The sequence below is a fragment of the Scyliorhinus torazame genome, chromosome 6 (assembly GCF_047496885.1).
Source record: "Scyliorhinus torazame isolate Kashiwa2021f chromosome 6, sScyTor2.1, whole genome shotgun sequence".
In the NCBI taxonomy this organism is placed as follows: Eukaryota; Metazoa; Chordata; class Chondrichthyes; order Carcharhiniformes; family Scyliorhinidae; genus Scyliorhinus; species Scyliorhinus torazame.
In genome coordinates, this window is record NC_092712.1 from 113,983,542 (window position 1) to 114,011,245 (window position 27,704).

Genomic DNA, 27,704 nt, shown 5'->3' on the forward strand with positions numbered 1-27,704 from the left:
GTGGTGGTGGTGGTGCGGGGGGGTGGGGGGGGGGGGTGCTGCTGTGCCCAGCCTGTCTTCAACCCCACATTCACGTAGTGTGCCTGGTGCAAGATTACTACTGTGGAGTATTCCGCCCCTACAATGCTGGAAGCACCAATTTCCCAACTACAAAGAAGTCGACGCAGAAATATACTTTGTGGGCTTGAGAGACGAAAGAGAACTCCTTCTCCCTTCCCGTTTCTGAGCTCTACCCACAGTGCCTTGTTACTTGATTTTTCAATGCTGTCCTCCCTCTACTGCTGTGATATGTTCTCTAATCAGTTTTGCAACTCCCCCACATCTTTTACCTTCCTCCCTGTCTCACCTAAAACACCTATAACCTGGGATATATGCTGCCAGTACTGTCCCTTTTATAACCAAGTCTCCGTTACAGCACCCATGTCCAAGTTCCACGCATTTTCCTTGTGTTTTCTCTCAATAAAAGGACCGATTCCGTGCAATGGTAAAAGTTCATGTCATGATATTCAGGTAAACATCATGGTGCAAACATACATACATACTGATGGACAGATCAACGGACCAATCAATCCACACACAACACCACAGCCAATCACAGGCAATTCTGGTCCCCACAACCGACCATGCTCCAGTACTGCACAGGATGCGACAGCAGCACGTTCGCCATAAGGTGGCACATGACACACGGGCAACTGATCTTCCCGCCCTGGCGCCTGGGGACGACGTCCGCATCCACCTACCAGAAGGTGGCTGGTCAGCACCTGCTGAAGTTCTCCGATGCGTGGCTCCCCGCTCGTTCCTGGTTCGCATGCCTGATGGCTCCATTCGCAGGCGTAATCGCCGGGCTCTTCGCCTGCTTCCACGCTCGCTACGGGAACTTACACCGGTGCCATGCCCTCCTGTTGTTCCTGATGTCGACTTCGTGGAGCTTCCTGCCACCATGCCCATTCCGTCATCGCCCATGGCCAGGCCCATTCCTCAGCCGGTGAATCCTGACCCACCCTTGAGGCGGTCAACCCGAATTCGTCGCCCACCTACTAGGCTGGACCTATGAGCCTGTTTGAACATTGAACTCGCTGATGTATCATACCACTGTGTTAATATGTTTCTCTTATTCCTTGTCGTTACAGGAGTTTGTTTTGACGTTTAACATTTCCACATGTTTTGTTTATGGTACAGCCTCGTTGCTATGTCGAACCTGACATCGCCCCATGTATATAGTTTAGCCTCATGTACATGCTGTAGATATTGCACACACACATTCAGCTGCACTCAGTACACATATCTATTTATAACCACATAGGCACATGTTCTTGCAAAAAAAGGGGGGGATGTCATGATATTCAGGTAAACATCATGGTGCTAACATACATACATACTGATGGACAGATCAACAGACCAATCAATACACACACAACTCCACAGCCAATCACAGGCAAGAGCATATACACTATAAAACTGGGAACACAACACTTCCCGCTGATTCCAGCAGGAGACAGCTCAGGGCACAGAGCTCACAGCAAGCCACTCAGACATCCACCATGTGCTGAGTGCCATTCCAAGATAGTGTTAGGGATAGGTCCACAGATTCAAGGGTAATGAACGAACCACAGTAACCAGTTTACCATTGTAAATATTGTTAGTAATAAAATTGAGTTGTACCATCCGCAACCGTGTTGGTTCGTCTGTGTAGCAGATCACCCAACACGACAGTTCACTTTTGACTTTAATGTTAGGCAGTGCAGCTGACGATACACGATTTCTTATACTTTGATAAAACAATTCGGTCAACTGGCAAGTACAAAACGTAATAAACTTAAGAGGTGATTTAAAGAAGGAAGTACATGGCAGAGTAAAGGAGCATAATTGGCCAATCTCAAAGGCCTGGTCTAAGTCATTACACTGAGGTAAGTTCCCGAGCGACACTAGGCCCGAATCCACACCGAGCTCAATTTAAACACTTACCGGTTGCTAGGCTCCGCCCTCCGGACAGTGCTCCCGTGATTCCCGGCTGCTCCTGGGGTTCCTGTGAAGGTAAGTTACCGAGCGACAGTTGATAAAATGTATGTCGTCCCAGCTAGGGGCGTACATTTTTTAAAAATATATATTTTTTTAATTCAAGTTTGGCAAAGTTTTTCATAATAAATAGTAATAATCCTAACACAGCAAAATAGAGTGAACATTAACATAGTGCAAAAAGAGAATATACAATAGCAATTGACTAGACGCGACCCCACGTGCTTCAGTCTTCCCACACCCTCCCAACGGAGCACTCACCCCCACTCCCCTACGGGTTACTGCTGCTGCTGACATTTTAATTTTCCCTGAGAAGCCATCGGATGGTATTATGCCCCCGCTCAACAGCAGCAGCTCTGTATACTTGGCAAAATTATTTACACACATAAGTAGGCATCTGTTCGTGGTGTTGTCGTCCCTTGCTTCTCCCAGATGGAGTTCGCTGCCGTTGTCATCTCGTTGCTAGGGGCGTACATATTCACAAGCACCACTGGTGCCCCTTCCAGGACACCGCTGACCATAGTATACTGCCCCCCCTGGGTCTGTCACTACAGTCATCGCCGTAAAGGTCGTCCTCTTATTAAACAGTATGGTACCGCCTAGCCCTTGGAGGAAGGCTATGTCGGGTCCTGGACTCTGGGATTTCCCTTTGTTTTGGGGCCAACCCAGATGGCCGCTGTAACTTTCTGTATTCCAGCAGCCTCCATATGCGACCTTTTGCAGCCTTCTAGCCTCCACGCTCCTCCCTCCCCCAACCTCATCCCCAATCTCTCCCAGGATTCCGCCACCTTTCCTATCCCCCCTGCCTTGTGCCCCAGTGGATTTTCTCCCATGCCCTCCCTTTGCCCGCTCCTCCCCCCCCTTTCCCCGACTAGTTTTTCTATCGCTCCCTTCTGCCAAGCGTGCCCTCCCTTTCCAGAGCTACACCATGGCCTTCCCCCTTCCATGTACCAGCATTTTTGCTAGTATGATGACTCCACCTCAGGAGTCCTTCCTACCCTTTGCCCATTTTGTTTGCTCCCCCCACTGGGCTTGTTTTCTCATTACCCTTTCTTTCTCTGCCCCCACGCCCTCAGGATGCGCAGGTGTTCCTTACATAGAACGACAAAAAGGCAACAGTGGGTGACAGTGGTCAGCATTGCTGCCTCACATGGCCTGGGTTTGATTCCAACCTCAGGTGATTGTGTGGAATTTGCACATTCTCCCCTGTCTGCGTGTGTTTCCTCCGCATGCTCCGGTTTCCTCCCACAGTCTAACGATGTGCCGCTTAAGTGGACTGGCCGTGCTAAATTGCCCCTTAGTGTCCACAAGGTTAGGTGGGGGTACACAGTCTAGGTAGGGTGCTCTTTTGGAGGGTCTGTGCAGACTTGATGAGCTGAATGGCCTCCTTCTGTATTGCAGGGATTCTATGATTCTATAAATACATTTATAAAAACAGAAAACCAAATTTAGACAGCAAGAGTTTTGTGAGGGCCACGAAGAATCCAGCACGAGTTTTAAGGATACAAAGTAATAACATTTATTTACCATAACATATATATATAACAGCAGCAACAACTTCCCTTGCTGCACACTCCTTCCTGCTGGTTCCTGAACGGGCCAGCTTTATTTATACTAGGAGTTTACTAATGGTTTCTCCGCCACCCCCCCCCCCCCCCCCCCCCCTCATTGGGGAAGCTCATACTCCCACAGGATTGTGGGATTGTCATTAGTCCCCAGCCAATGGTAAGTAGGCAGGTTATAACAGAGGAAAACTAGAATGAGCAAATTGTTTGTGGTCTGTATGTGTCCATCACTGCTACACTCCTAGCCTGTTTCCCTCCAAGGTGCCAAAATGAAACTTAAAGCTTCTTGGTCTCTGAACTATTTTGGTGGGATCAGATCCAATCACCACCTGTTAACAGGCAGAGCCCTTTGGGCAAGTTCATTGGCTACCAGCCACATCAATCAAACCGAGACTCGGCCAATCTCTGTCATTTGTCAATCACCAGTTTAAACCAGCACAGCCCTTTCTGGATTCTTAAGATTGAATTGAAGGCACAGGCCACTTTTCATAAAGTGGTGACATCGAAACAAACCTGTTGGACTTTAACCTGGTGTTGTAAGACTTCGTACTGCACTTTTCATAAAGACACATGTCTGCTGCCTCACGGCGCCGAGGTCCCAGGTTCGATCCCAGTTCTGGGTCACTGTCCGTGTGGAGTTTGCACATTCTCCCCGTGTTTGCGTGGGTTTCGCCCCCATAACCCAAAGATGTGCAGGGTAGGTGGATTGGCCACGCTAAATTGCCCCTTAATTTGAAAAAATGAATTGGATACACTAAATTTATTTTTAAAAATAAGGACACGTCTATTAATCAACCATGGGTCAAAAATGTAACGGCAAAAATAAAGGAAAGAGAAAATAAGGGAATAAACAAGAAATAAACACGAACAAACAGCAAGGACCCTTACACTTTTTATTCTTCAACCTATTTCTCCCTCTTGTGACTTTTGGCTTTTCTCTTATGATTGTTGATTGTGGTGTGTGCAGCAAGTCACCAATAATCTGGAGCTCTTCTATCCCTCTCTCCTCCAGCAGCTGTTGCTGCTTTGCCTGACCTGACTTTCCTCTCCCATTCCTCCTGCAGACCAAGATGGTCCTCTAACAAGCTGACAATAACTGGCCAATATACGTTTCCCCTGGTGACTCACAACAGTAGCACACCACTTAGTTTTTTTATTGAAATATTGAGAGAATTTCCAGAATAAATATTGATAGAATGGTGAAGTCTTGACAAACTGTCCCAGAAAGTCTCCCAAAGTTTTGCAGAAGTCCTGTTCAAATCTTTAGCAGCAAGTGTACATTAAAAGGTGATATACGTTTCAGTAGTACTGGACATCCTGAGGAGCAATACGTTTACGCCCATTCAACTGATTAATGTTGGGAAAGAATGTTGGGTCCAATACCTGCCGCCAAAATGCCATACAACCTTCTTAAGGTGTGTAGCAGACAACTTAAGTGGGAGTTTGCTGTGTACAAACAGGCTGCCATATTTCCTACATTATAATACTTCAGAAATATTTAATTGGCTATACAGTGCTTTGGGCTGTCCTATTGTTGTGAAAGACACTATATCAATGCAAATAGTTCTTCCTTGTGCTAAACAGAGGATAACCATGTGTTTTGCCTTAAGATCCCATCTCAGCCACTGTGGAGGCTCTTTAGCACCTGAAGTATCCAGGGAAAATTGCCCCTACAGTTTTTCTTCATTAGGTTAAGATACTGAATATTCTAAAAGACAAATTAGATGATAATAGGAGCTCCCATCTCTCTCGTGCATTGTATTCTAAATATGTACCACACCATTTTCTTGGCCCCCCCAGTGACAGTTTGAAGCCAGGTTTTCCCATCTCCCGGTATTCTCCACCATGCCAGCGCAGCGTGAAGCCAGTGGGAATCACTATTGCTCTCCACCACTGGAGACCAGACATGATGACCATGCTGGGGTGGGGGGTGCGGCTGTGAGAACATTGAAGCCCCCAGCTTCAAACCCAGGGAGTCGTGACACTGTCCCTGGGTACCCTGGCAGTATCCAAGGGATGGTGCCTGAAAGGGGACTGGCCTGGGGACTCCAAGGGTAGGGGTCTGAGGAGGTGGGACCTGAAATAGGACAGGGTCTGAAAGGGTTGGAGCATAAAGGGGCATGGCCTGAGGGGGTGAGACATGAAAGAGGGCAGGAGATGAAGGGGTGGAGCCTGAAAGGGCCATGTTGTGTAGGTACACCCTCAGTGCTGTTAGGGAGGGAGTTCCTAATTGGCAGTGGGAACCACTGGAGCTCCATGTAGGACATTTAATTACAGGACGTCACTTGGCAGGGTAGAATCCTCAAGAGCTGCTAGCTAATCAAGAGCCGGCAGCTATTCATTACTGGAAGTTGTGGTTGCTGCCAGAAACGGGGCAGCCGATAGCATTGTGGATAGCACAATTGCTTCACAGCTCCAGGGTCCCAGATTCGATTCCGGCTTGGGTCACTGTCTGTGCGGAATCTGCACATCCTCCCAGTGTGTGCGTGGGTTTCCTCCGGGTGTTCCGGTTTCCTCCCACAGTCTAAAGATGTGCAGGTTAGGTGGATTGGCCATGATAAATTGCCCTTAGTGTCCAAAATTGCCCTTAGTGTTGGGTGGGGTTGCTGGGTTGTGGGGATAGGGTGGAGGTGTTGACCTTGGGTAGGGTGCTCTTTCCAAGAGCCGGTGCGGACTCGATGGGCCGGGCCGCCTCCTTCTGCGCTGTAAATTCTATGATAACTCGCTTGGACCTTCAGCAGCGATCCCTTGAAAAATGTAATGGAGAGCAGCATGGGGTGAGGGTCACAGGGAAGCAATCGCCATCAAAGCAGCGGGGTGGGTGAGTTGGAGGAAAGGGAAAATGGATGGCTCTTAGCAGGCACCCACCCACCTGCTCGATATCAGATCTTCCATCAGGCACTGAGTGTCTGAACAAGAGTTTGCTGGTCGGTATCCCTGCAAGTGAGCACCATTGAATACCAGCAATGGGAAAATTGACAAGCCTTGCTGCTCCGGACATAACCAGGGATGGAGGGAGGCAGACGGGTTCCCAGCCCACATTGTTTAGCCCAATCAAATGGGGAGGGGTTGTATTAAATTCCCCCATTGATTAAGGGAGGAATAATAGTGAGAACTCCAGTGCTCCAGGTATGAATGGAACAATGTAAGAACTGTTCCATGGAGCCTAATATCGGGGAGAGGCTTTGGATGAATGTAGGGCTGGATTCTCCACAGCCCCGCGCCAAAATTGCGTTTGGCCTGGGGGCGGAGAATCAAATTTCCCGACTGAATCGGGACCGGCGCAGCTCCAGCGATTTTCTGGGCCTTGAATATCCGTGCATTCGCGAATTACGGCGCGATATATCCTTTGTTCACAAAGTGCTAAATATTTGTTTCAGTTTGAATTCAGTGAGAACGAGAACTGAGAAACTGAAACTTTTTTGTGTCATGGAATGCTTTCAGGTTACAGATAATTGGCTGAATCAGCACTAAAACTGAAACTGTGCCATAGTGTTAATGTCTGGATATTGCTGCTTGCTATTAAATATTCCAATTGATGGTCCAGTAACCTGTAGTTTCATTATCTGCCAATTTCCAAACATTAATAACTAGTGTCCTAGCCATGATTACTTATTTTCTTTTTTTAATAAAACATTTTATTAAGGTATTTGTGATGTTGTAACAATAACAGAAGAAACAGTGTACATACAAATATAAACATAGTGCAAAGGCCGTCTTCCTCCCTCAAAAGTCCCACCTTTCTTACACACTAATCTAAACTAAACCCCCCCTCTCGTTGCTGACAGTTAATTTTCTCTAGATAAGTTGACGAACGGCTGCCACCTCCGGACGAACCCTGACATTGACCCTCTCAGGGCGAACTTGATTTTCTCCAGACAGAGAAAGCTAGCCATGTCAGTGAGCCAGGTCTCTGACTTCGAGGGCTTTGAGTCCCTCCAAGCTAATAGTATCCGTCTCCAGGCTGCCAGGGAGGCAAAGGCCAGAACGTCTGCCTCTTTCTCCTCCTCGATTCCCGGATCTTCCTACACTCCAAAAATCGCCACCTCTGGACTCGGTGCCACGCTTGTTTTTAACACCTTGGACATGACATCCGCAAACCCCTGCCAGAATCCCCTAAGCTTCGGGCATGCCCAAAACATATGAACATGGTTTGCTGGTCCTCTCGCACACCTATCTTCTATCCCAAAGAACCTGTTCATCCGGGCCACTGTCATGTGTGCCCGGTGAACGACCTTAAATTGTATCAGGCTGAGCCTAAACAAAGGTTTATTCACAACCTAAGAAATCCATTGGTAAAATGTTTCTCCCTATATATGCTGACGAGCTTGAGGAGTTATGCGTATTGGTCATGACTGTCACAGGCACAAGAACAAGTTAAAGTACAGAAGTTTCTTGATTTTGTCAGTGTTATCAATTCCTTTTACAGATAAAAGAACTACCGGATGAATTGGGTAACCTGACTGAATTAGTAGAACTTGACGTATCATACAATGCTCTGACATCCTTACCAATCAACATTGGAGAAATGAAGAGTCTGGAAAGGCTTATAGCTGCATATAATAAAATATACCACCTTCCCAAATCCCTGGCAGAACTTTCCAATCTGCAATGCATCAATTTAAGAGGTGAGATTACTGTATACATTTCAAATAGAAACAAAAAGGCAAATTTGTTGCATTGGATCTAGATGGCAGTGTGATTCTTGTAGTTGAACTGATTGATATCTGTTAAAACAACATCTGCTTAGTCATATTTTCACATGTATTGAATGAACCTTACTGAGAAATAATATTGTCAATTTATACAGTCTGCATTTTGCTGTACACTAACGTAAAGGACTCAGATATTCACAGTAACTTCATTGCAGTGTTAATGTAAGCCTACTTGTGACACTAATAAAGATTATTATTATTATGAGGAAAAATGTTCTTCCTCTGTCAGGTGATGCAGTACTGAATTACACCTAGGTGGAATGCACCTGAACTCACCTGTCTTTCCAGTTTTTAGAAGACTTACGTGTGAGGGTGTGTACTGGGATTAGATACACATTCAATAAGAAGATGATCGTTGCTGTTAATATAAACTGCTATATACATTCTACATAGAATGAATCATAAAATAGTTACAGCACAGAGAGCGCCTTTTGGTCCATCATGTCTTGCCAGATCTCTACAAGAGTAACTCAGTGAGTCCCAGTCACCTGCCCGTATGCCATTTCCCTGCAATTTCTTTCTCTTCAGGTGTTTATCCAATTCCCTGTTGAAAGCCCCACTTGGATTGGCCTCCACCACACTCTGATGTAGTGCATTCCCGATCCTAACCACTCGTTGCATTTAAAAAATCTCCTTTTGTAACCATTGCTTACTTTGCCAATCACCTTAATTTAGTGTGCTTTGGTTCTCGATTCTTGTGCCAATGCATATAGTTTTTCTATTCTAGTCTAAACCCCTCAATCTTTTGAATACTTATGTTAAATCTCCTCTCAACCTGGTCTTCTGAACGGAGAACAACCCCAGTTTCTCCAATCTTTCCACATAATGTACCGATGATATTGGTTGCACTGTTTGGATTAAGTTAAATCTGGCAACAGTTGGCAAAGAAGTGATGCTATTGCCTTAATGAAAATAAAGTAGATAACTTGCTGCAGCAAATGCAATTCCACAGAGACTTACCTTTCCATGGGGTGTGCAACTAAACAAAAAAAAGGTTGAAGACTTCATAAAGGTCAATAGCACTCTACAGAAGATGTAGCTGCAATCTTGTATTCAATAACCTCACCAGGGGGGACCAAATAGGAACTTTTAATACTCTCTCATATTTATGCATCTCACTGCATCAACTATAGCTGTCATGAAATGTTTTTTCCACTCATATATTCCTTAATTTTGTTTCCATTTTTCCACGAATGCCCTATTATCTCCCTTGTCCAACACTATGTCCTAGCACGATTGTCAATTCATTTTATAACCATTGCCTGCATGATGCATGTTTCTGGCTTTACAACATCTACATTTAAGCAGTAACTACTTCTGCTTTTGTGTGGGAATATAGTACATAACATAAATGAGAGTATGCTACTTCTGATCCCTTGAGGAGCAGGCCCTCCCAAAATCCATGAATGAAACTTGAATAAGAAAGCAAGAGGTATGACTTAGTATATTTACACTTTCTCCACACTCCATACTATTATGTTTCGCAATTACTTTTTTTTTATAAATGTTTTATTGAAAATTTTTTCCCAAACAACAATTTTTCCCCTCTTACAAAGCAAACGCAACAATAACAATACAGAAATTTTAAACAATACACAAGTAACAAAACCCCTTTATCTTTGACCTAAACTAAACCCCCCCTCCCCCCCCCCCTCCCCCTGGGTTGCTGCTGCTGGTCATCTGTCTTCCCTCTAACGTTCCCCTAGGTAGTCGAGAAATGGCTGCCACCGCCTGGTGAACCCTTGAGCCGATCCTCTCAGGGCAAACTTTATCTGCTCCAGTTTAATGAACCCCGCCATATCATTTACCCAGGCCTCCAGTCCGGGGGGTTTCGCCTCCTTCCACATGAGTAGGATCCTGCGCCGGGCTACTAGGGACGCAAAGGCCACAACGTCGGCCTCTTTCGCCTCCTGCACTCCCGACTCTTCCGCAACTCCAAATAGAGCTAACCCCCAGCCTGGTTTGACCCGGGCCTTCACCACCCGCGAAATCACTCCCGTCACTCCCTTCCAATACCCTTCCAGTGCCGGGCATGCCCAAAACATATGTGCGTGGTTTGCCGGGCTCCCGCCACACCTCCCACATTTGTCCTCCACTCCAAAGAACCTGCTCAATCTTGCTCCCGTTATGTGTGCTCTATGTAGCACCTTAAATTGAATCAGGCTAAGCCTGGCGCATGAGGAAGAGGAATTTACCCTGCTTAGGGCATCAGCCCACATACCCTCCTCTATCTCCTCCCCTAGTTCTTCTTCCCACTTTCCTTTTAGTTCGCCCACCGACTCCTCCCCCTCTTCCCTCATCTCTCGGTAAATCTCTGACACCTTGCCCTCTCCGACCCACACCCCTGAAAGCACCCTGTCCTGTATCCCCTGTGTCGGGAGCAATGGAAATTCCCTCACCTGTTGTCTAGTAAATGCCCTCACCTGCATATATCTCAAGAAATTTCCCCGGGGCAACTTATACTTTTCCTCCAATGCTCCCAAGCTCGCAAAAGTCCCATCTATAAATAAATCTCCCACCCTCCTAATTCCCAACTGGAACCAGCTCTGAAATCCTCCATCCATTCTTCCTGGGGCGAACCTATGGTTGTTCCTGATTGGGGACCCCACCAGGGCTCCCCGCACCCCTCTCTGTCGCCTCCACTGTCCCCAGATATTCAATGTTGCCGCCACCACCGGGTTCGTGGTAAACTTTTTAGGTGAGATCGGTAGCGGCGCCGTCACCAGCGCCTCTAAACTCGTCCCTTTACAGGACTTTCTCTCCAGTCTTTCCCACGCCGCTCCCTCACCCTCCATCATCCATTTACGTATCATTGCCACATTGGCGGCCCAATAGTAATCGCCCAAGTTCGGTAGTGCCAATCCTCCTCTGTCCCTACTACGCTGAAGGAACCCCCTCCTTACTCTCGGAACTTTCCCTGCCCACACGAAGCTCGTGATGCTCCTGTCTATTTTATTAAAAAAGGTCTTAGTGATTCGTATAGGGAGACATTGAAATACAAATAAGAACCTCGGGAGGACCATCATCTTAATTGCTTGCACCCTGCCCGCCAGCGATAGAGGCTGCATGTCCCACCTCTTGAAGTCCTCCTCCATTTGTTCTACCAACCGTGTCAGATTAAGTCTGTGCAAGGTTCCCCAGCTCCTAGCGATCTGAATCCCCAGGTATCGGAAGTTTCTTTCCACTTTCCTTAGAGGCAAGCCTTCTATCTCTCTACTCTGGTCCCCTGGATGTATCACAAATAATTCACTCTTCCCCATGTTTAGCCTATACCCCGAGAAATCCCCGAACCCCCTCAAAATTCGCATAACCTCTATCATTCCCCCCGCTGGGTCCGACACGTATAACAATAGGTCATCCGCATATAACGAGACTCGGTGTTCTTCTCCCCCTCTAATCACCCCTCTCCATTTCCTGGAGTCTCTCAACGCCATGGCCAGAGGTTCAATTGCCAACGCGAACAACAATGGAGACAGCGGGCATCCCTGTCTTGTTCCCCTATATAGTCGGAAATACTCCGATCTATGTCGACCTGTAACTACGCTTGCCGTTGGAGCCCCATAAAGAAGTCTAACCCAGCTAATAAACCCGTTCCCAAACCCAAACCTCCTTAACACTTCCCATAAATACTCCCACTCCACCCTATCAAATGCCTTCTCTGCGTCCATTGCCGCCACTATCTCTGCCTCCCCCTCCACTGGGGGCATCATTATCACCCCTAATAGTCGTCGCACGTTAACATTCAGTTGTCTCCCTTTTACGAACCCTGTCTGGTCTTCGTGCACCACCCCCGGGACACAGTCCTCTATCCTCGATGCCAGTACCTTTGCCAACAATTTGGCGTCCACGTTCAGCAATGAAATGGGTCTATAGGACCCGCACTGCAACGGATCTTTATCCCTCTTCAAAATTAACGATATCGTCACCTCCGACATCGTCGGGGGTAGAGTCCCCCCTTTCCTGGCCTCATTGAACGTCCTCACCATCAACGGGGCCAACAAGTCCACATATTTTCTGTAATACTCCACCGGGAACCCGTCTGGTCCTGGGGCCTTCCCTGCTTGCATGCTTCCCAGTCCCTTAATAACCTCGTCCACCCCAATCGGTGCCCCCAGGCCTACCACCCCCCGCTCCTCCACTTTCGGGAACCTCAATTGGTCCAGGAACTGCCGCATCCCCTCCTCTCCCTCTGGGGGTTGAGACCTATACAGTTCCTCATAGAAGGTCTTGAACACCTCATTTATCTTTCCTGCCCTTCGCACCGTGTCTCCCCTTTCGTCTCTAATTCCTCCTATTTCCCTCGCTGCTGCCCTCTTTCGCAATTGATGAGCCAACAGGCGACTCGCCTTTTCCCCATATTCATACCTCCTCCCCTGTGCCTTCCTCCACAGTACCTCCGCCTTTCTGGTGGTCAGTAGGTCAAATTCCGTCTGGAGTCGTCTCCTCTCCCTGTACAATTCCTCCTCCGGGGTCTCTGCAAATTCCCTATCCACCCTTAAAATCTCCCCCAGTAATCTTTCCCTTTCCTTGGCCTCTGTTTTCCTTTTGTGGGCCCCAATGGAGATCAGCTCTCCTCTGACCACCGCTTTTAGTGCTTCCCATACCACTCCCACAGGGACCTCGCCGTCGTCATTGACCTCCAGGTATCTCTCAATACACCCCCGCACTCTTGCACACACTCCCTCATCCGCCATCAGTCCCACATCTAATCGCCAGAGTGTTCTCTGCTCCCTTTCCTCTCCTAATTCCAGGTCCACCCAATGTGGGGCATGATCCGAAACCGCTATGGCTGAGTACTCAGCTTCTTCCACCCTAGAGATCAACGACCTTCCCAAAACAAAAAAATCTATCCGGGAGTACACTTTATGGACATGGGAGAAGAAGGAATACTCCCTAGCCCTAGGTCTAAGAAATCGCCATGGATCCACTCCCCCCATTTGGTCCATAAACCCCTTAAGTACCTTGGCCGCTGCCGGCCTTCTTCCGGTCCTTGAGCTGGATCTATCTAGCCCCGGGTCCAGCACCGTATTAAAGTCCCCTCCTAAAATCAAGTTTCCTACCTCCAGGTCCGGTATACGCCCCAGCATCCGTCTCATAAATCCCGCATCGTCCCAGTTTGGGGCATACACGTTAACCAACACGACCTCCATTCCCTCCAGCCTGCCACTCACCATTACATATCTACCTCCGCTATCTGCTACGATGTTCTTTGCTTCAAATGCGACCTGTTTCCCCACCAAAATGGCCACCCCTCTATTCTTTGCGTCCAGTCCTGAGTGGAACACCTGTCCCACCCATCCTTTCCTTAGCCTAACTTGGTCCGCCACCTTTAGGTGCGTCTCTTGGAGCATAACCACGTCTGCCCTTAGTCCTTTCAAATGCGCGAGCACTCGGGCCCTTTTTATCGGTCCGTTCAGGCCTCTCACGTTCCACGTGATCAGCCTCACTAGGGGGCTACCTGCCCCCCTCCCGTGTCGACTAGCCATTACCTTCTCTAGGCCAGTCCCATATCCCGCCTCCGCGCTCCCGCTCGCTCCCCCAGCGTCGCACACCATCCCCGCCCACCCACTCTTTAGCCATTTCCTTTTGGATTTCCGCAGCAGCAACCCAGTTGTCCCCCCCCCCCCTTCTCCCTCCCTCCTCCCCTCCCCGCTAGATCTCTTTCTAGCTTGATTGCTCCCCCCATATTACTTCCGTAAGTCAGCTGACTTCAACTGACCCCGGCTACTCCTGCTCACTCCTCGACCCCCCCCATGTGGGGAACTCCCATCCGCCTTGCGCCTGTCTTCCCGCCTTATTCTTTCTGGTGCGGGAACATCCCTTTACCTGACCCGCCTCTTATGGCGCAGCTCCCTTTCCCCTCCCCCTCCCCTTCACCATTCTCCAACTATGTCCCGTCTTTCCCCCCTCACCGGCGCCCACATTTCCCCAATGTCTCCCCCCTTCCCTGTTTACTTCTCAATTAACTTCCACCGTAACATTAACAATAACATTTCCTGCAGCATCAGTCCCTCAGTTCCGATCCAATTTCTCTTCTTTGATGAAGGTCCATGCTTCCTCCGCCGTCTCGAAATAATGGTGTCTCTCCTGATACGTGACCCATAGTCTTGCCGGCTGCAGCATCCCGAACTTCACCTTCCTTTTATGCAACACCTCTTTGGCTCGGTTGAAGCTCGCCCTCCTTCTCGCCACCTCCGCACTCCAATCCTGGTATACCCGTACCACTGCATTCTCCCATCTGCTACTCCGCACCTTTTTAGCCCATCTCAGGACCTCTTCTCTATCCTTAAGGCGGTAAAATCGCACGATTATCGCCCTGGGTGGTTCTCCCGCTTTTGGTCTTCTCGCCGGAATCCGATTTGCCCACTCCACCTCCAAGGGGCCCGTAGGGGCCTCAGCACCCATCAGTGAGCTCAGCATCGTACTTGCGTACGCTCCACAGTCCACTCCTTCCACACCCTCAGGGAGACCCAGTATCCGAAGGTTCTTCCTTCGCGCTCCATTTTCTAGGGCTTCGATCCTTTCAGTACACTTTTTATGAAGTGCCTCGTGCGTCTGTGTCTTAACCGCCAGGCCCAGGATCTCGTCCTCAATATCTGTCACCTTCTGCTCCACCACACGGAGCTCTGTCTCCTGGGTCTTTAATGTCTCCTTGAGCCCCTCAATTGCCTGTAGCAACGGGGTCAGCACCTCCCTCTTCAGCAGCTCCACGCACCGTCTCACAATTTCATGCTCAGGCCCCCATGTCGCCTGCGCTTTCTCCGCCGCCATCTTGTACTTCTCTCTTTCTGACCCTTTGGTCGACGATTCCTCGCGCTGCAGCCGCCGCCGCCGGTTTTTTCCTCCTTCGTTTGGGGGGGACTCCCTTCTCACACGCCCCACACCGGGTTGCGTCGTCGAAAAATTCCCCGTTGAGGCTCTTAAAAGAGCCCGAAGGTCCGTCGGAGCTGGAGCCGCCGAAGCGTGCGGCTAGCTAGGCATCACCGCAACCGGAAGTCCCTTCAGTGGCCTTGATGAGGTCTTTTCACAGTTGTTCCCTCTGCTGCTAGAATTCACCTTTGATACAGGCCCTCAGGTCAGCTTGCAGCTTTAAGCTTGCCCTTCCCCCGCCTGCATGCTGGAAGAGGCCCTGTTTATCCTGTAGTTGCAGCCAAATCTTTCACTGTTTCTGCGTGTGTCTGGCAACCAAGAGACATACCCTTCCTGGGGGACACTGTCGGGGGAATATTGCCGCCTTCTTCCCACACCGGGAAATGTCAAACAAATGCCGTGGGGGCCCTGTAAAAGAGCCCAAAAGTCCGTTCCAAGCAGGAGCTGCCGAATATGCGACCTAGCTCTGCATAGCCGCACCCGGAAGTCATGTTTCGCAATTACTGACAAAAAAACAATTGCCAACATCTCTATAGCAGCCCTCTACCAAAGGCTGTCTGGGAGCAATTAGTTATGGGATGTGCACATTTTGCCTTATTCTGCAAATATGGAAGAAGAGGCAGAATCCTCAGACTGTAATTGGCAAGTACCTCAACCAGCAGCTAATACTCAGTCTTATTCTGTGAAGAAACACACAGATCCACCCAACCTAGAGAATTTAGATAGTCACTATGAGGGGAAAAGACTGCCTGATCCATAAAGTACAATTCGGGAGGAGCAGGATGCATCTGGCCACAAGATGAAGTCACCCATATCAAACGTTGGTGAGGGTAGGGTTAATTATCTCTGTGTTACTAGCTTTTAGAAGTAGGATGTGTTTGGAGCGGGCAAAATTGTTGAAGTTATTGGGTCGTGAGGTCAGAAGATTTCATGCACAGAACAAATGACAGGTCAAAGAGACCCGGTGTGCATCCCCTTATGGAAGAGGCAATTATTCATTATTTTACTTCACTCATGAATGCTCGTTGTTATAACCTGCCTGGATCCTATTGGTTACCCCATGTTGTATTTTAGGGCCAAACAACTAAATAGAAGAACAGAAATCAACTGAGGGATTAAATAAAAGGAGCTGCTCCTAAAAACAAATGGAGCACAGCCCAAAAAGAACAAAGAGGAATGGAAACTTAAAAAAACATGAAATCAAAATGTGAAAACTGGGGTTGATAAAGCCGTCCAAACCTTACGGTGCCCACCGAGCACAGAAGTGGTTACCCCATGCTGTATTTTAGGGTTAATCAATTAAATAGAACAGAAATTAACTGAAGGATAAATTAAAAGGGGCCGCTCCTACAAAGAACACATGGAGCACAGCCCAAAAAGAACAAAGAGAAACGGAAACTTAAAAACCTCAAATCAAAATGTGAAAACTGGGGTCGATGAAGCAGCCCAAACCTTACGGTGCCCACCGAACACGAAAGTAGTTACCCTACGTTTCTTGGGGAATATGAGCTTCCCCCAACGAGGGGGACGGGGCAGTTAGTAGTTGCAGATGTATAAATAGAACTGGCCAATGTAGTACCGGCTAGAGAAGGAATATGCAGTGAACTACTGTGTACATATTGATGTAATTAAAGTTACTTTCTGTTTTACTCCGCAAACTTGGGTTGAATTCTTCCTGGCCCTCACAAAACTCATATAGCTTCCAAGCATAAATTTGGATGTTGCGTCACCCTTTTGGCTGTTAAGCCTGCTCCTGCTTTCTATGTCCTGCTCCTATTTTCTATGTTTCTAGAGGCTATTGAGTTGGATTCAGCTGTAGGTGGCACAGCAGCACAGTGGTTAGCACTGTTGTTTCACAGCAGCAGGGGTCTGGTTTCAATTCCCGGCTTGGGTCACTTTCTGTGTCTGCGTGGGTTTCCTCTGGGTGCTCCAGTTTCCTCCCACAGTCCAAAGATGTGCAGGTTAGGTGGATTGGCGATGCTAAATTGCCCTTAGTGCCCAAAAAGGTTAGGTGGGGTTACGGAGATAGGGTGGAGGTGTGGGTTTCAGTAGGGCGTTCTTTCCAAGGGCCAGTGCAGACTTGATGGGCTGAATAGCCTCCTTCTGCATTGTAAATTCTACGATCATAATGGATGGGAGAGCAGGCTCGAAGCGCCAAATGTCCTGTTCCTGCTCCTGTTTTCTATGCATTCTTGGATAGGATAGCTGATAACTTGTCTGAATGGAGAGTGTGATTGAGGTTTTAATAGTGCAGCGCATGATGATGTTCTCTCCCCACATCCTTCCCAGTCTGCCATTCTCCACAAATTATTTCACATGTGTTAGAAATCCAGCAGGGTCAGGTTGCTCCTGCACCTGCAGCAGACTGAAACAAACCCATTTCAGGGTTATGCTTATAAAAGTTGAGAGACACCGAAATTCCAAAATCTCTCAGCTGCCAACCACTCCATTGATTCCAACCACGGAGAGTGCACTGAGAAGTGCTATTTAGGTAGCTTAGCACAGCACACATCAACTGTTAAGAAGGAAACGCACCATGGCAGCATGCACTGGATTCAGAGACTCTTCACATTTTGGGAAGTAAAATAGCTTGGCACAGAAATGAAAGCATGTGAATAGAGTTTTAGTTGTATGACTGGGGGAAAACATGTACAATGAATGAGTTTGTTCTGCCTGTTAGTGAAGTTAGGTGCGAAAGGAAAAGTACAATTTATTTGAGAGCATGGAGAGATGAAAGGAGGACTGGTAGTGGAAAGGACCCTTTGGCCCATTAGAAGAGTCTTGTACAATGACTTACGAAGCTACCCGTGCAACCACCAAAATGTTTATGCTGTTGGCTTCTCTCGTTCACTTGACTCTCTGTTCACAATCTTTGGGTGCGATCTGGCGGAAAGGTTTCTAAGTGTCATTTGTGGCGGATCTTGCTGGAAGTTTCTCCCCAGCTCTGTCAGCGAGTTCCCCACCACTATCTAACCACACTTAGTCACTTTTTTGGCCCTGGGGAGATTCTCGCAAGGCTAGCCCACACTTTGGGTGTGATCTAACAGCAAGGTTTCTAAGTGTGGTAGCGAGCAGGAAATGACGTGTTTCTCAACAGCCGACTGGTGAGTCAGTCACCGGTATCTAACATTAATTAGGGCACTTAATGATGGCCCACAGACTTTACGCTGCAAATGACTGTCCTGCTGGCTGATTCATTGGGACCGCGTCTGGCAGCTCCCCCCTAACTGGAAACAGCAGTACTTAAACCAATCCCACAGAGCAAACCCCAGACAGTACACAGCCATGCCACTGCATAGACCAGCTCCACAATTCGGGATGCCAACCTTGCCAGACTGATGGACACGATCGAGTCCAGACGGGATATTTGTTCCCCCAAGGGGCTCGGAATGTAAGCCACAGGGCAGCCAGTTGCCGCCTGGGAGGATGTGGCAGCGGCTGTCAGCTCGGGGACTGTGGCAAGGAGCATCACCACCCAGTGCCGCAAGAGGCTCAACAACCTCCACCCTGCCACCCCCAGATATCCCCCCAACCACTCCGAGTCTCCCCAACAACCCAGCGCCTTGCACCGCCTCCCCCCAACACATCACAATACTACAATGTGCCCTAGCCACACCCTGGCATCCACAGCACACCCCACCCATGCACAGTAGTGGTGCACCCTCCTGTTGCCCGCCATTCCCCCCCGACCCTCTCCCACAAGCGATGCATGGAGCGTTCTGCTCATAATGCTCCCTCTGTGACCCCGCAGGAGAAGTTGACCCACATCAGATGTGAAAGAGCCCAGATGGGTGGTGGGGTGCTGCGCCTCAGAGTCCTCACCCTCTACGAGGAATGGGACCTGACCGAGAACAAATCAGTCATCGGAATCGAGATTGGCAGAGATGAATATCCACCGGTCTTCATCAGACGACCTGTCACACGTGAGTTCCTGCCAGGAAGATGATCCTTCCCTCCACTGACCACATGTCCATTCTCCCGCAGGATCTATATCCGGGGTGCCCCCACCCCCCACATGCCCCCACCCCCCTGTTTCCCAAGAGAACACCTCGGAGGAGAGCTCCAAGGATGCCACCATCAATGCATCATGGCTATCATACCCACCCTCTACCAATGCAGAGACACACACCTGCAGAACGTCGCCCCACTGCTGTGCCAGATTGTGGAGGGCACAGCAGACCACCACAAAGTGGGCGATCCGCCGGGGTGGAGGGGGGGGGGTGTACTGTAGTACACCACCAGAGCCTTTGAGGCATCGCAATCACATTTTAAGCAGTCCGGTGCACCGCTCAATGACAGTGAGTGGCCACATGGGCCTTGATATATTGGGTCTCCGCATCGGCACGGTGCCACAGTGGTTAGCACTACTGCCTACGGTGCTGAGGACCCAGGTTTGATCCCGGTCCCAGGTCACTTTCTGTGTGGAGTTTGAACATTCTCCCCATGTCTGCGTGGGTCTCACCCCCACAACCCAAAGATGGCAGAGTATGTGGATTGGCCACACTAAATTGCCCCTTCATTGGAAAAAATAATTGGGCATTCTAAATCCATTAAAAAAAATAATTAGCCTTCCCCTAAATTAGTACCTTAATATTGTTATCATTCGCCTTTCAATAATTTAGCACCTTAATATTGTTATAATTAGCCTTCCCCCCAATTTAGCACCTTCTGTGTGTGCAGTGTACCAAAAGTACAGTAAAACACAACAGAAAGAATCACTTCAATCATACAATGTCCCAGAGAGGTCCTGGTAGAATATTTGGAATGGACTTGTTCACATTTGACAAAAGTGAGGGCCTACTAGCAGTAGATTATTACTCAATGTTTTTTGAGTCTGTGCTGCTGAGAGAGGATAGTAAGAGCATCACTGTAATAAATCATTTGAAATCAATTTTTTCTCACCATGCATACTTGAAGTATTCAGCTCAGACAACGATCTACAATTCTCAGGCACTGAGTTTCTCAAATTTGCACAGGACTGGGAGTTTTGCCACTCTACTTCAAGTCCCAACGATCCACAATCCAATGAAATGGTGGAGTGTACCATGCAGACCTTAAAACACCTGTTCAAGGGCAGCATGGTGGCGCAGTGGGTTAGCACTGCAGCCTCACGGCACCGAAGTCCCAGGTTCGATCCCTGCTGTGGGTCACTGTCCGTGTGGAGTTTGCACATTCTCCCCATGTTGCGTGGGTTTCACCTCCAGAATCCAAAGATGTGCAGGGTAGGTGGATTGGCCACACTAAATTGCCCTTTAATTGGAAAAAATGAATTGGGTACTCTAAATGTTTTTTAAAACACCTGTTCAAGAAAGCAGATGGAAGAGACCCTACCTGGCCCTATTGCATTTCAAGAATATTCTATTAGAGGTGTGATGAATGTAGGAATTTCAGATATATGTACTTTACATATTTAGTGAAGGGTTAAAAGCCCAGGCTAGAGTGTGTTTGACTGCTGAAACCATGTTTTAAAAGATTCTTTGGTTTTTAACCTACGTGAGTTCTCCCAGTGAGCCAGAGAAGACACAGCCAGATTGTGACACAACCAAGGGTGAGTTTGGGAATTTGAATCTAGGTGGGAATTGAATCCAATCCAATTGGTAAGACTGTTCCTTTTAAATTTCAGGAGTTTAAATTAATTTAAATTAATCTAGAATTGTGCAGTGTAGGTTAACAAGGGCTGCCCCACCCACTCACATAACTTGTTGGCAGTTAAGTGTCAGTCACTTTAATCTACTTTGATCTAAAAGCAGGTGGGGGAGGGGAGTCAACTCAGGCCAATTTAAAAAGAGCAACTTGTAACTCGCTCCCAGTGAGTTCTCCCAGTGAGCCAGAAAAGACACAGCCAGAGTGAGACAGAACCAAGAGTGAGTTTGGGAATTTGAATCTAGGTGGGAATTGAATCAAATCAGTAAGGCAGCTCCTTTTAAATTTCAGGACAACAAAGAACAAAGAACAAAGAAATGTACAGCACAGGAACAGGCCCTTCGGCCCTCCAAGCCCGTGCCGACCATACTGCCCGACTAAACGACAATCTTCTACACTTCCTGGGTCCGTATCCTTCTATTCCCATCCTATTCATATATTTGTCAAGATGCCCCTTAAATGTCCCTATCGTCCCTGCCTCCACTACCTCCTCCGGTAGTGAGTTCCAGGCACCCACTACCCTCTGCGTAAAAAACTTGCCTCGTACATCTACTCTAAACTTTGCCCCTCTCACCTTAAACCTATGCCCCCTAGTAATTGACCCCTCTACCCTGGGGAAAAGCCTCTGACTATCCACTCTGTCTATGCCCCTCATAATTTTGTATACCTCTATCAGGTCGCCCCTCAACCTCCTTCGTTCCAGTGAGAACAAACCGAGTTTATTCAATCGCTCCTCATAGCTTATGCCCTCCATACCAGGCAACATTCTGGTAAATCTCTTCTGCACCCTCTCTAAAGCCTCCACATCCTTCTGGTAGTGTGGCGACCAGAATTGAACACTATACTCCAAGTGTGGCCTAACTAAGGTTCTATACAGCTGCAACATGACTTGCCAATTCTTATACTCAATGCCCCGGCCAATGAAGGCAAGCATGCCGTATGCCTTCTTGACTACCTTCTCCACCTGTGTAGCCCCTTTCAGTGATCTGTGGACCTGTACTCCTAGATCTCTTTGACTTTCAATACTCTTGAGGGTTCTACCATTCACTGTATATTCCCTACCTGCATTAGCCCTTCCAAAATGCATTACCTCACATTTGTCCAGGTTAAACTCCATCTGCCATCTCTCCGCCCAAGTCTCCAGACAATCTAAATCCTGCTGTATCCTCAGACAGTCCTCATCGCTATCCGCAATTCCACCAACCTTTGTGTCGTCTGCAAACTTACTAATCAGACCAGTTACATTTTCCTCCAAATCATTTATATATACTACAAAGAGCAAAGGTCCCAGCACTGATCCCTGTGGAACACCACTGGTCACAGCCCTCCAATTAGAAAAGCATCCCTCCATTGCTACCCTCTGCCTTCTATGGCCTAGCCAGTTCTGTATCCACCTTGCCAGTTCACCCCTGATCCCGTGTGACTTCACCTTTTGTACTAGTCTACCATGAGGGACCTTGTCAAAGGCCTTACTGAAGTCCATATAGACAACATCTACTGCCCTACCTGCATCAATCATCTTAGTGACCTCCTCGAAAAACTCTATCAAGTTAGTGAGACACGACCTCCCCTTCACAAAACCGTGCTGCCTCTCACTAATACGTCCATTTGCTTCCAAATGGGAGTAGATCCTGTCTCGAAGAATTCTCTCCAGTAATTTCCCTACCACTGAAGTAAGGCTCACCGGCCTGTAGTTCCCGGGATTATCCCTGCCACCCTTCTTAAACAGAGGAACAACATTGGCTATTCTCCAGTCCTCCGGGACATCCCCTGAAGACAGCGAGGATCCAAAGATTTCTGTCAAGGCCTCAGCAATTTCCTCTCCAGCCTCCTTCAGTATTCTGGGGTAGATCCCATCCGGCCCTGGGGACTTATCTACCTTAATATTTTTTAAGACACCCAACACCTCGTCTTTTTGGATCACAATGTGGCCCAGGCTATCTACACCCCCTTCTCCAGACTCAACATCTACCAATTCCTTCTCTTTGGTGAATACTGATGCAAAGTATTCATTTAGTACCTCGCCCATTTCCTCTGGCTCCACACATAGATTCCCTTGCCTATCCTTCAGTGGGCCAACCCTTTCCCTGGCTACCCTCTTGCTTTTTATGTAAGTGTAAAAAGCCTTGGGATTTTCCTTAACCCTATTTGCCAATGACTTTTCATGACCCCTTCTAGCCCTCCTGACTCCCTGCTTAAGTTCCTTCCTACTTTCCTTATATGCCACACAGGCTTCGTCTGTTCCCAGCCTTTTAGCCCTGACAAATGCCTCCTTTTTCTTTTTGACGAGGCCTACAATATCATTCGTCATCCAAGGTTCCCGAAAATTGCCGTATTTGTCTTTCTTCCTCACAGGAACATGCCTGTCCTGTATTCCTATCAACTGACACTTGAAAGCCTCCCACATGTCAGATGTTGATTTGCCCTCAAACATCCGCCCCCAATCTATGCTCTTCAGTTCCCGCCTAATATTGTTATAATTAGCCTTCCCCCAATTTAGCACATTCATCCTCGGACCACTCTTATCCTTGTCCACCAGTACTTTAAAACTTACTGAATTGTGGTCACTGTTACCGAAATGCTCCCCTACTGAAACATCTACCACCTGGCCGGGCTCATTCCCCAATACCAGGTCCAGTACCGCCTCTTCCCTAGTTGGACTGTTTACATATTGTTTTAAGAAGCCCTCCTGGATGCTCCTTACAAACTCTGCCCCGTCTAAGCCCCTGGCACTAAGTGAGTCCCAGTCAATATTGGGGAAGTTGAAGTCTCCCATCACCACAACCCTGTTGTTTTTACTCTTTTCCAAAATCTGTCTACCTATCTGCTCCTCTATCTCCCGCTGGCTGTTGGGAGGCCTGTAGTATACCCCCAACATTGTGACTGCACCCTTCTTATTCCTGATCTCTACCCATATAGCCTCACTGCCCTCTGAGGTGTCCTCTCGCTGTATAGCTGTGATACTCTCCTGAACAAGTAGCGCAACTCCGCCTCCCCTTTTACATCCCCCTCTATCCCGCCTGAAACATCTAAAACCTGGAACGTTTAGCTGCCAATCCTGCCCTTCCCTCAACCAGGTCTCTGTAATGGCAACAACATCATAGTTCCAAGTAGTAATCCAAGCTCTAAGTTCATCTGCCTTACCCGTAATGCTCCTTGCATTAAAACATATGCACTTCAGGCCACCAGACCCGCTGTGTTCAGCAACTTCTCCCCGTCTGCTCTGCCTCAGAGCCACACTGTCCATATTCCCTAGTTCTCCCTCAACGCTCTCACCTTCTGACCTATTGCTCCCGTGCCCACCCCCCTGCCATACTAGTTTAAACCCTCCCGTGTGACACTAGCAAATCTCGCGGCCAGGATATTTATGCCTCTCCGGTTTAGATGCAACCCGTCCATCTTATACAGGTCACACCTGCCCCGGAAGAGCTCCCAGTGGTCCAGATAACCGAAACCCTCCCTCCTACACCAGCTGTTTAGCCACGTGTTTGTCTGCTCTATCTTCCTATTTCTAGCCTCACTGGCACGTGGCACAGGGAGTAATCCCGAGATTACAACCCTCGAGGTCCTGTCTTTTAACTTTCTGCCTAGCTCCCTGAACTCCTGCTGCAGGACCTCATGCCTCTTCCTGCCTATGTCGTTAGTACCAATATGTACAACGACCTCTACCTGTTTGCCCTCCCCCTTCAGGATTCCCTCTACCCGTTCGGAGACATCCTGGACCCTGGCACCAGGGAGGCAACATACCATCCTGGAGTCTCTTTCACGTCCACAGAAGCGCCTATCTGTTCCCCTGACTATAGAGTCCCCTATAACTATTACTCTTCTGCGCTTTGACCCTCCCTTCTGAACATCAGAGCCAGCCGTGGTGCCACTGCTCTGGCTGGGAGTTTAAATTAATTTAAATTAGTCTAGAATTGTGCAGTGCAGGTTAACAAGGGCTGCCCCACCCACTCACATAACTTGTTGGCAGTTAAGTGTCAGTCTCTTTAATCTATTTTGATCTAAAAGCAGGTGGTTGAGGGGAGTCATCGCAGGCCAATTTAAAAAGAGCAATTTGTAACTCACTCCCAGTGAGTTCTCCCAATGAGCCAGAGAAGACACAGCCAGAGTGAGTTTGGGAATTTGAATCTAGGTGGGAATTCGAAGCTTTTTATCCCCTGTAAGTGACTGGTAAGTAGTTTTTCTTTTCGTTGTCTAATTTATTTATTTTTTCTTTACTTTTTTGGAATTGTAGTTGTATAAGTTTACCTAAGGTTTAAGACATGGCAGGAGATCCCAGACCCATGTCATGCTCCTCGTGTGCGATGTGGGAGCTCAGGGACACGTCCACTGTCTCTGGCTCCTTCGTGTGCAAGAAGTGTGTTCAGTTGCAGCTCCTGTTAGACCGCATGATGGTTCTGGAGCTGCGGTTGAACTCACTTTGGAGCATCCGCTATGCTGAGGACATCGTGGATAGCACGCTTAGCGAGTTTGTCACACCGCGGGTCAAATTTACTGAGGGAGATAGAAAATGGGTGACCAAAAGACAGAGCAAGAGTAGGAAGGCAGTGCAGGTGTCCCCTGCGGTCATCTCCCTGCAAAACAGATATACCGCTTTGGATACTGTTGAGGGAGATGGCTCACCACGGAAAGGCAGCAACAGCCAGGTTCATGGCACCATGGCTGGCTCTGCTGCGCAGCTGGGCAGGAAGAAGAATGGCAGGGCTATAGTGATAGGGGACTCAATTGTAAGGGGAATAGACAGGCGGTTCTGCGGATGCAATAGAGACTCCAGGGTGGTATGTTGCCTCCCTGCTGCAAGGGGCAAGGATGTCTCGGAGCGGCTGCAGGACATTCTGAGGTGAACAGCCAGCTGTCGTGGTGCACATAGGCACCAACGATATAGGTAAAAAACGGGACGAGGTCCTACAAGCTGAATTCAGGGAGTGAGGAATTAAACTAAAAAGTAGGACTTCAAAGGGAGTAATTTCAGGATTGCTACTGGTGCCACGAGGTAGTCAGAGTAGGAATGCTAGGATAGATAGGACGAATGCGTGGCTCGAGAGATGGTGCAAGAGGGAGGGATTCAAATTCCTGGGACATTGGAAACGATTCTGGGGAGGTGGGACCAGTACAAACCGGACAGTCTGCACCTGGGCAGGAGTGGAACCGATGTCCTAGAGCTGTTGGGGAGGGTTTAAACTAATGTGGCAGGGGGATGGGAACTGATGCAGGAAGTTGGAAGGTAGCAAAACAGGGACAGAAACAAAAGGCAGTAAGGGGGAAAGTGTAAGGCAGAGAAGCCATAGTCAAAAATCAAAAAGGGCGACAGTACAAGGTACAGTGACTGAGGGGAGCTCAGTGAATAGGCTCAGTAATACTGAAAGGAATAAAACGGGAAGTAAAAACATTAATGGTAAGCGACGCGGCAGGTTGTTACATGAAGATATGGGTTCAACGGCAAGGAAAATTAGGAGAAACGTTAAGAGGAAATATAACTGAGGAGAGGTTACTGATCGAGGTGTTAAGATTCAAAACAGAAGTAAAAAGCCAACATAAGTGTACTTTCCCTGAATGCTCATAGTATTCGGAGTAAGGTAAATGAGTTGATGGCGCAAATCATCGTGAATGACTATGATTTAGTGGCCATTACTGAAACATGGTTAAAGGATGGTCACGACTGGGAGTTAAATATCCGAGGGTATCAAACTATTCGGAAGGACAGAGTGGATGGTAAGGGAGGTGGTGTAGCTCTGTTATTTAAGGATGACATCGGGCAATAGTAAGGGATGTCATCGGTGCTATGGAGGATAAGGTTGAATCCATTTGGGTGGAAATCAGGAATAGTAAGGCGAAAAAGTCACTGATAGGAGTAGTCTATAGGGCACCAAATAGTAACATTATGGTGGGGCAGGCAATAAACAAAGAAATAACGGATGCATGTAGAAATGGTACAGCAGTTATCATGGGGGATTTTAATCTACATGTCGATTGGTTTAACCAGGTCGGTCAAGGCAGCCTTGAGGAGGAGTTTATAGAATGTATCTGCGATAGTTTCCTAGAACAGTATGTAATGGAACCTACGAGGGAACAAGCGGTCCTAGATCTGGTCCTGTGTAATGAGACAGGATTGATTCATGATCTCATAGTTAGGGATCCTCTCGGAAGGTGCGATCACAATATGGTGGAATTTAAAACACAGATGGAGGGTGAGAAGGTAAAATCAAACACTAGTGTTTTGTGCTTAAACAAAGGCGATTACAATGGGATGAGAGAAGAACTAACTAAGGTAGACTGGGAGCAAAGACTTTATGGTGAAACGGTTGAGGAACAGTGGAGAACCTTCCAAGCGATTTTTCACAGTGCTCAGCAAAGGTTTATACCAGCAAAAAGGAAGGACGGTAAAAAGTGGGAAAATCGACAATGGATATCTAAGGAAATAAGGGAGAGTATCAAATTGAAGGAAAAAGCATACAAAATGGCAAAGATTAGTGGGAGACTAGAGGACTGGGAAATCTTTAGGGGGCAACGGAAAGCTATTAAAAAAGCTATAAAGAAGAGTAAGATAGATTATGAGAACTTGCTCAGAATAGAAAAACAGATAGTAAAAGTTTCTACAAATATATAAAACAAAAAAGAGTGGCTCAGGTAAATATTGGTCCTTTAGAGGATGAGAAGGGAGATTTAATAATGGGAGATGAGGAAATGGCTGATAGAAATGAGTCTATGACAGGTGAGGACCTTGAGAGGATTGTTATCACTAAGGAGGTAGTGATGGGCAAGCTATTGGGGCCAAAGGTTGACAAGTCTCCTGGCCCTGATGGAATGCATCCCAGAGTGCTAAACGAGATGGCTAGGGAAATTGCAAATGCATTAGTGATAATTTACCAAAATTCACTAGACTAGGGTGGTC

The 27,704-nt window shown here is 47.9% G+C and overlaps 1 protein-coding gene across 1 annotated transcript in view; it reads left to right on the plus strand.

Annotated features, from left to right (window-relative positions):
- Nucleotides 1-27,704, plus strand: part of LOC140425850 (uncharacterized) — a 166,283-nt gene that overhangs the window by 48,337 nt on the left and 90,242 nt on the right. The window contains exon 3 of the mRNA XM_072510236.1: nucleotides 8,011-8,209. Within this exon, the coding sequence (XP_072366337.1) occupies nucleotides 8,011-8,209 (199 nt within the window). The remainder of the gene's footprint in view (nucleotides 1-8,010; nucleotides 8,210-27,704) is intronic.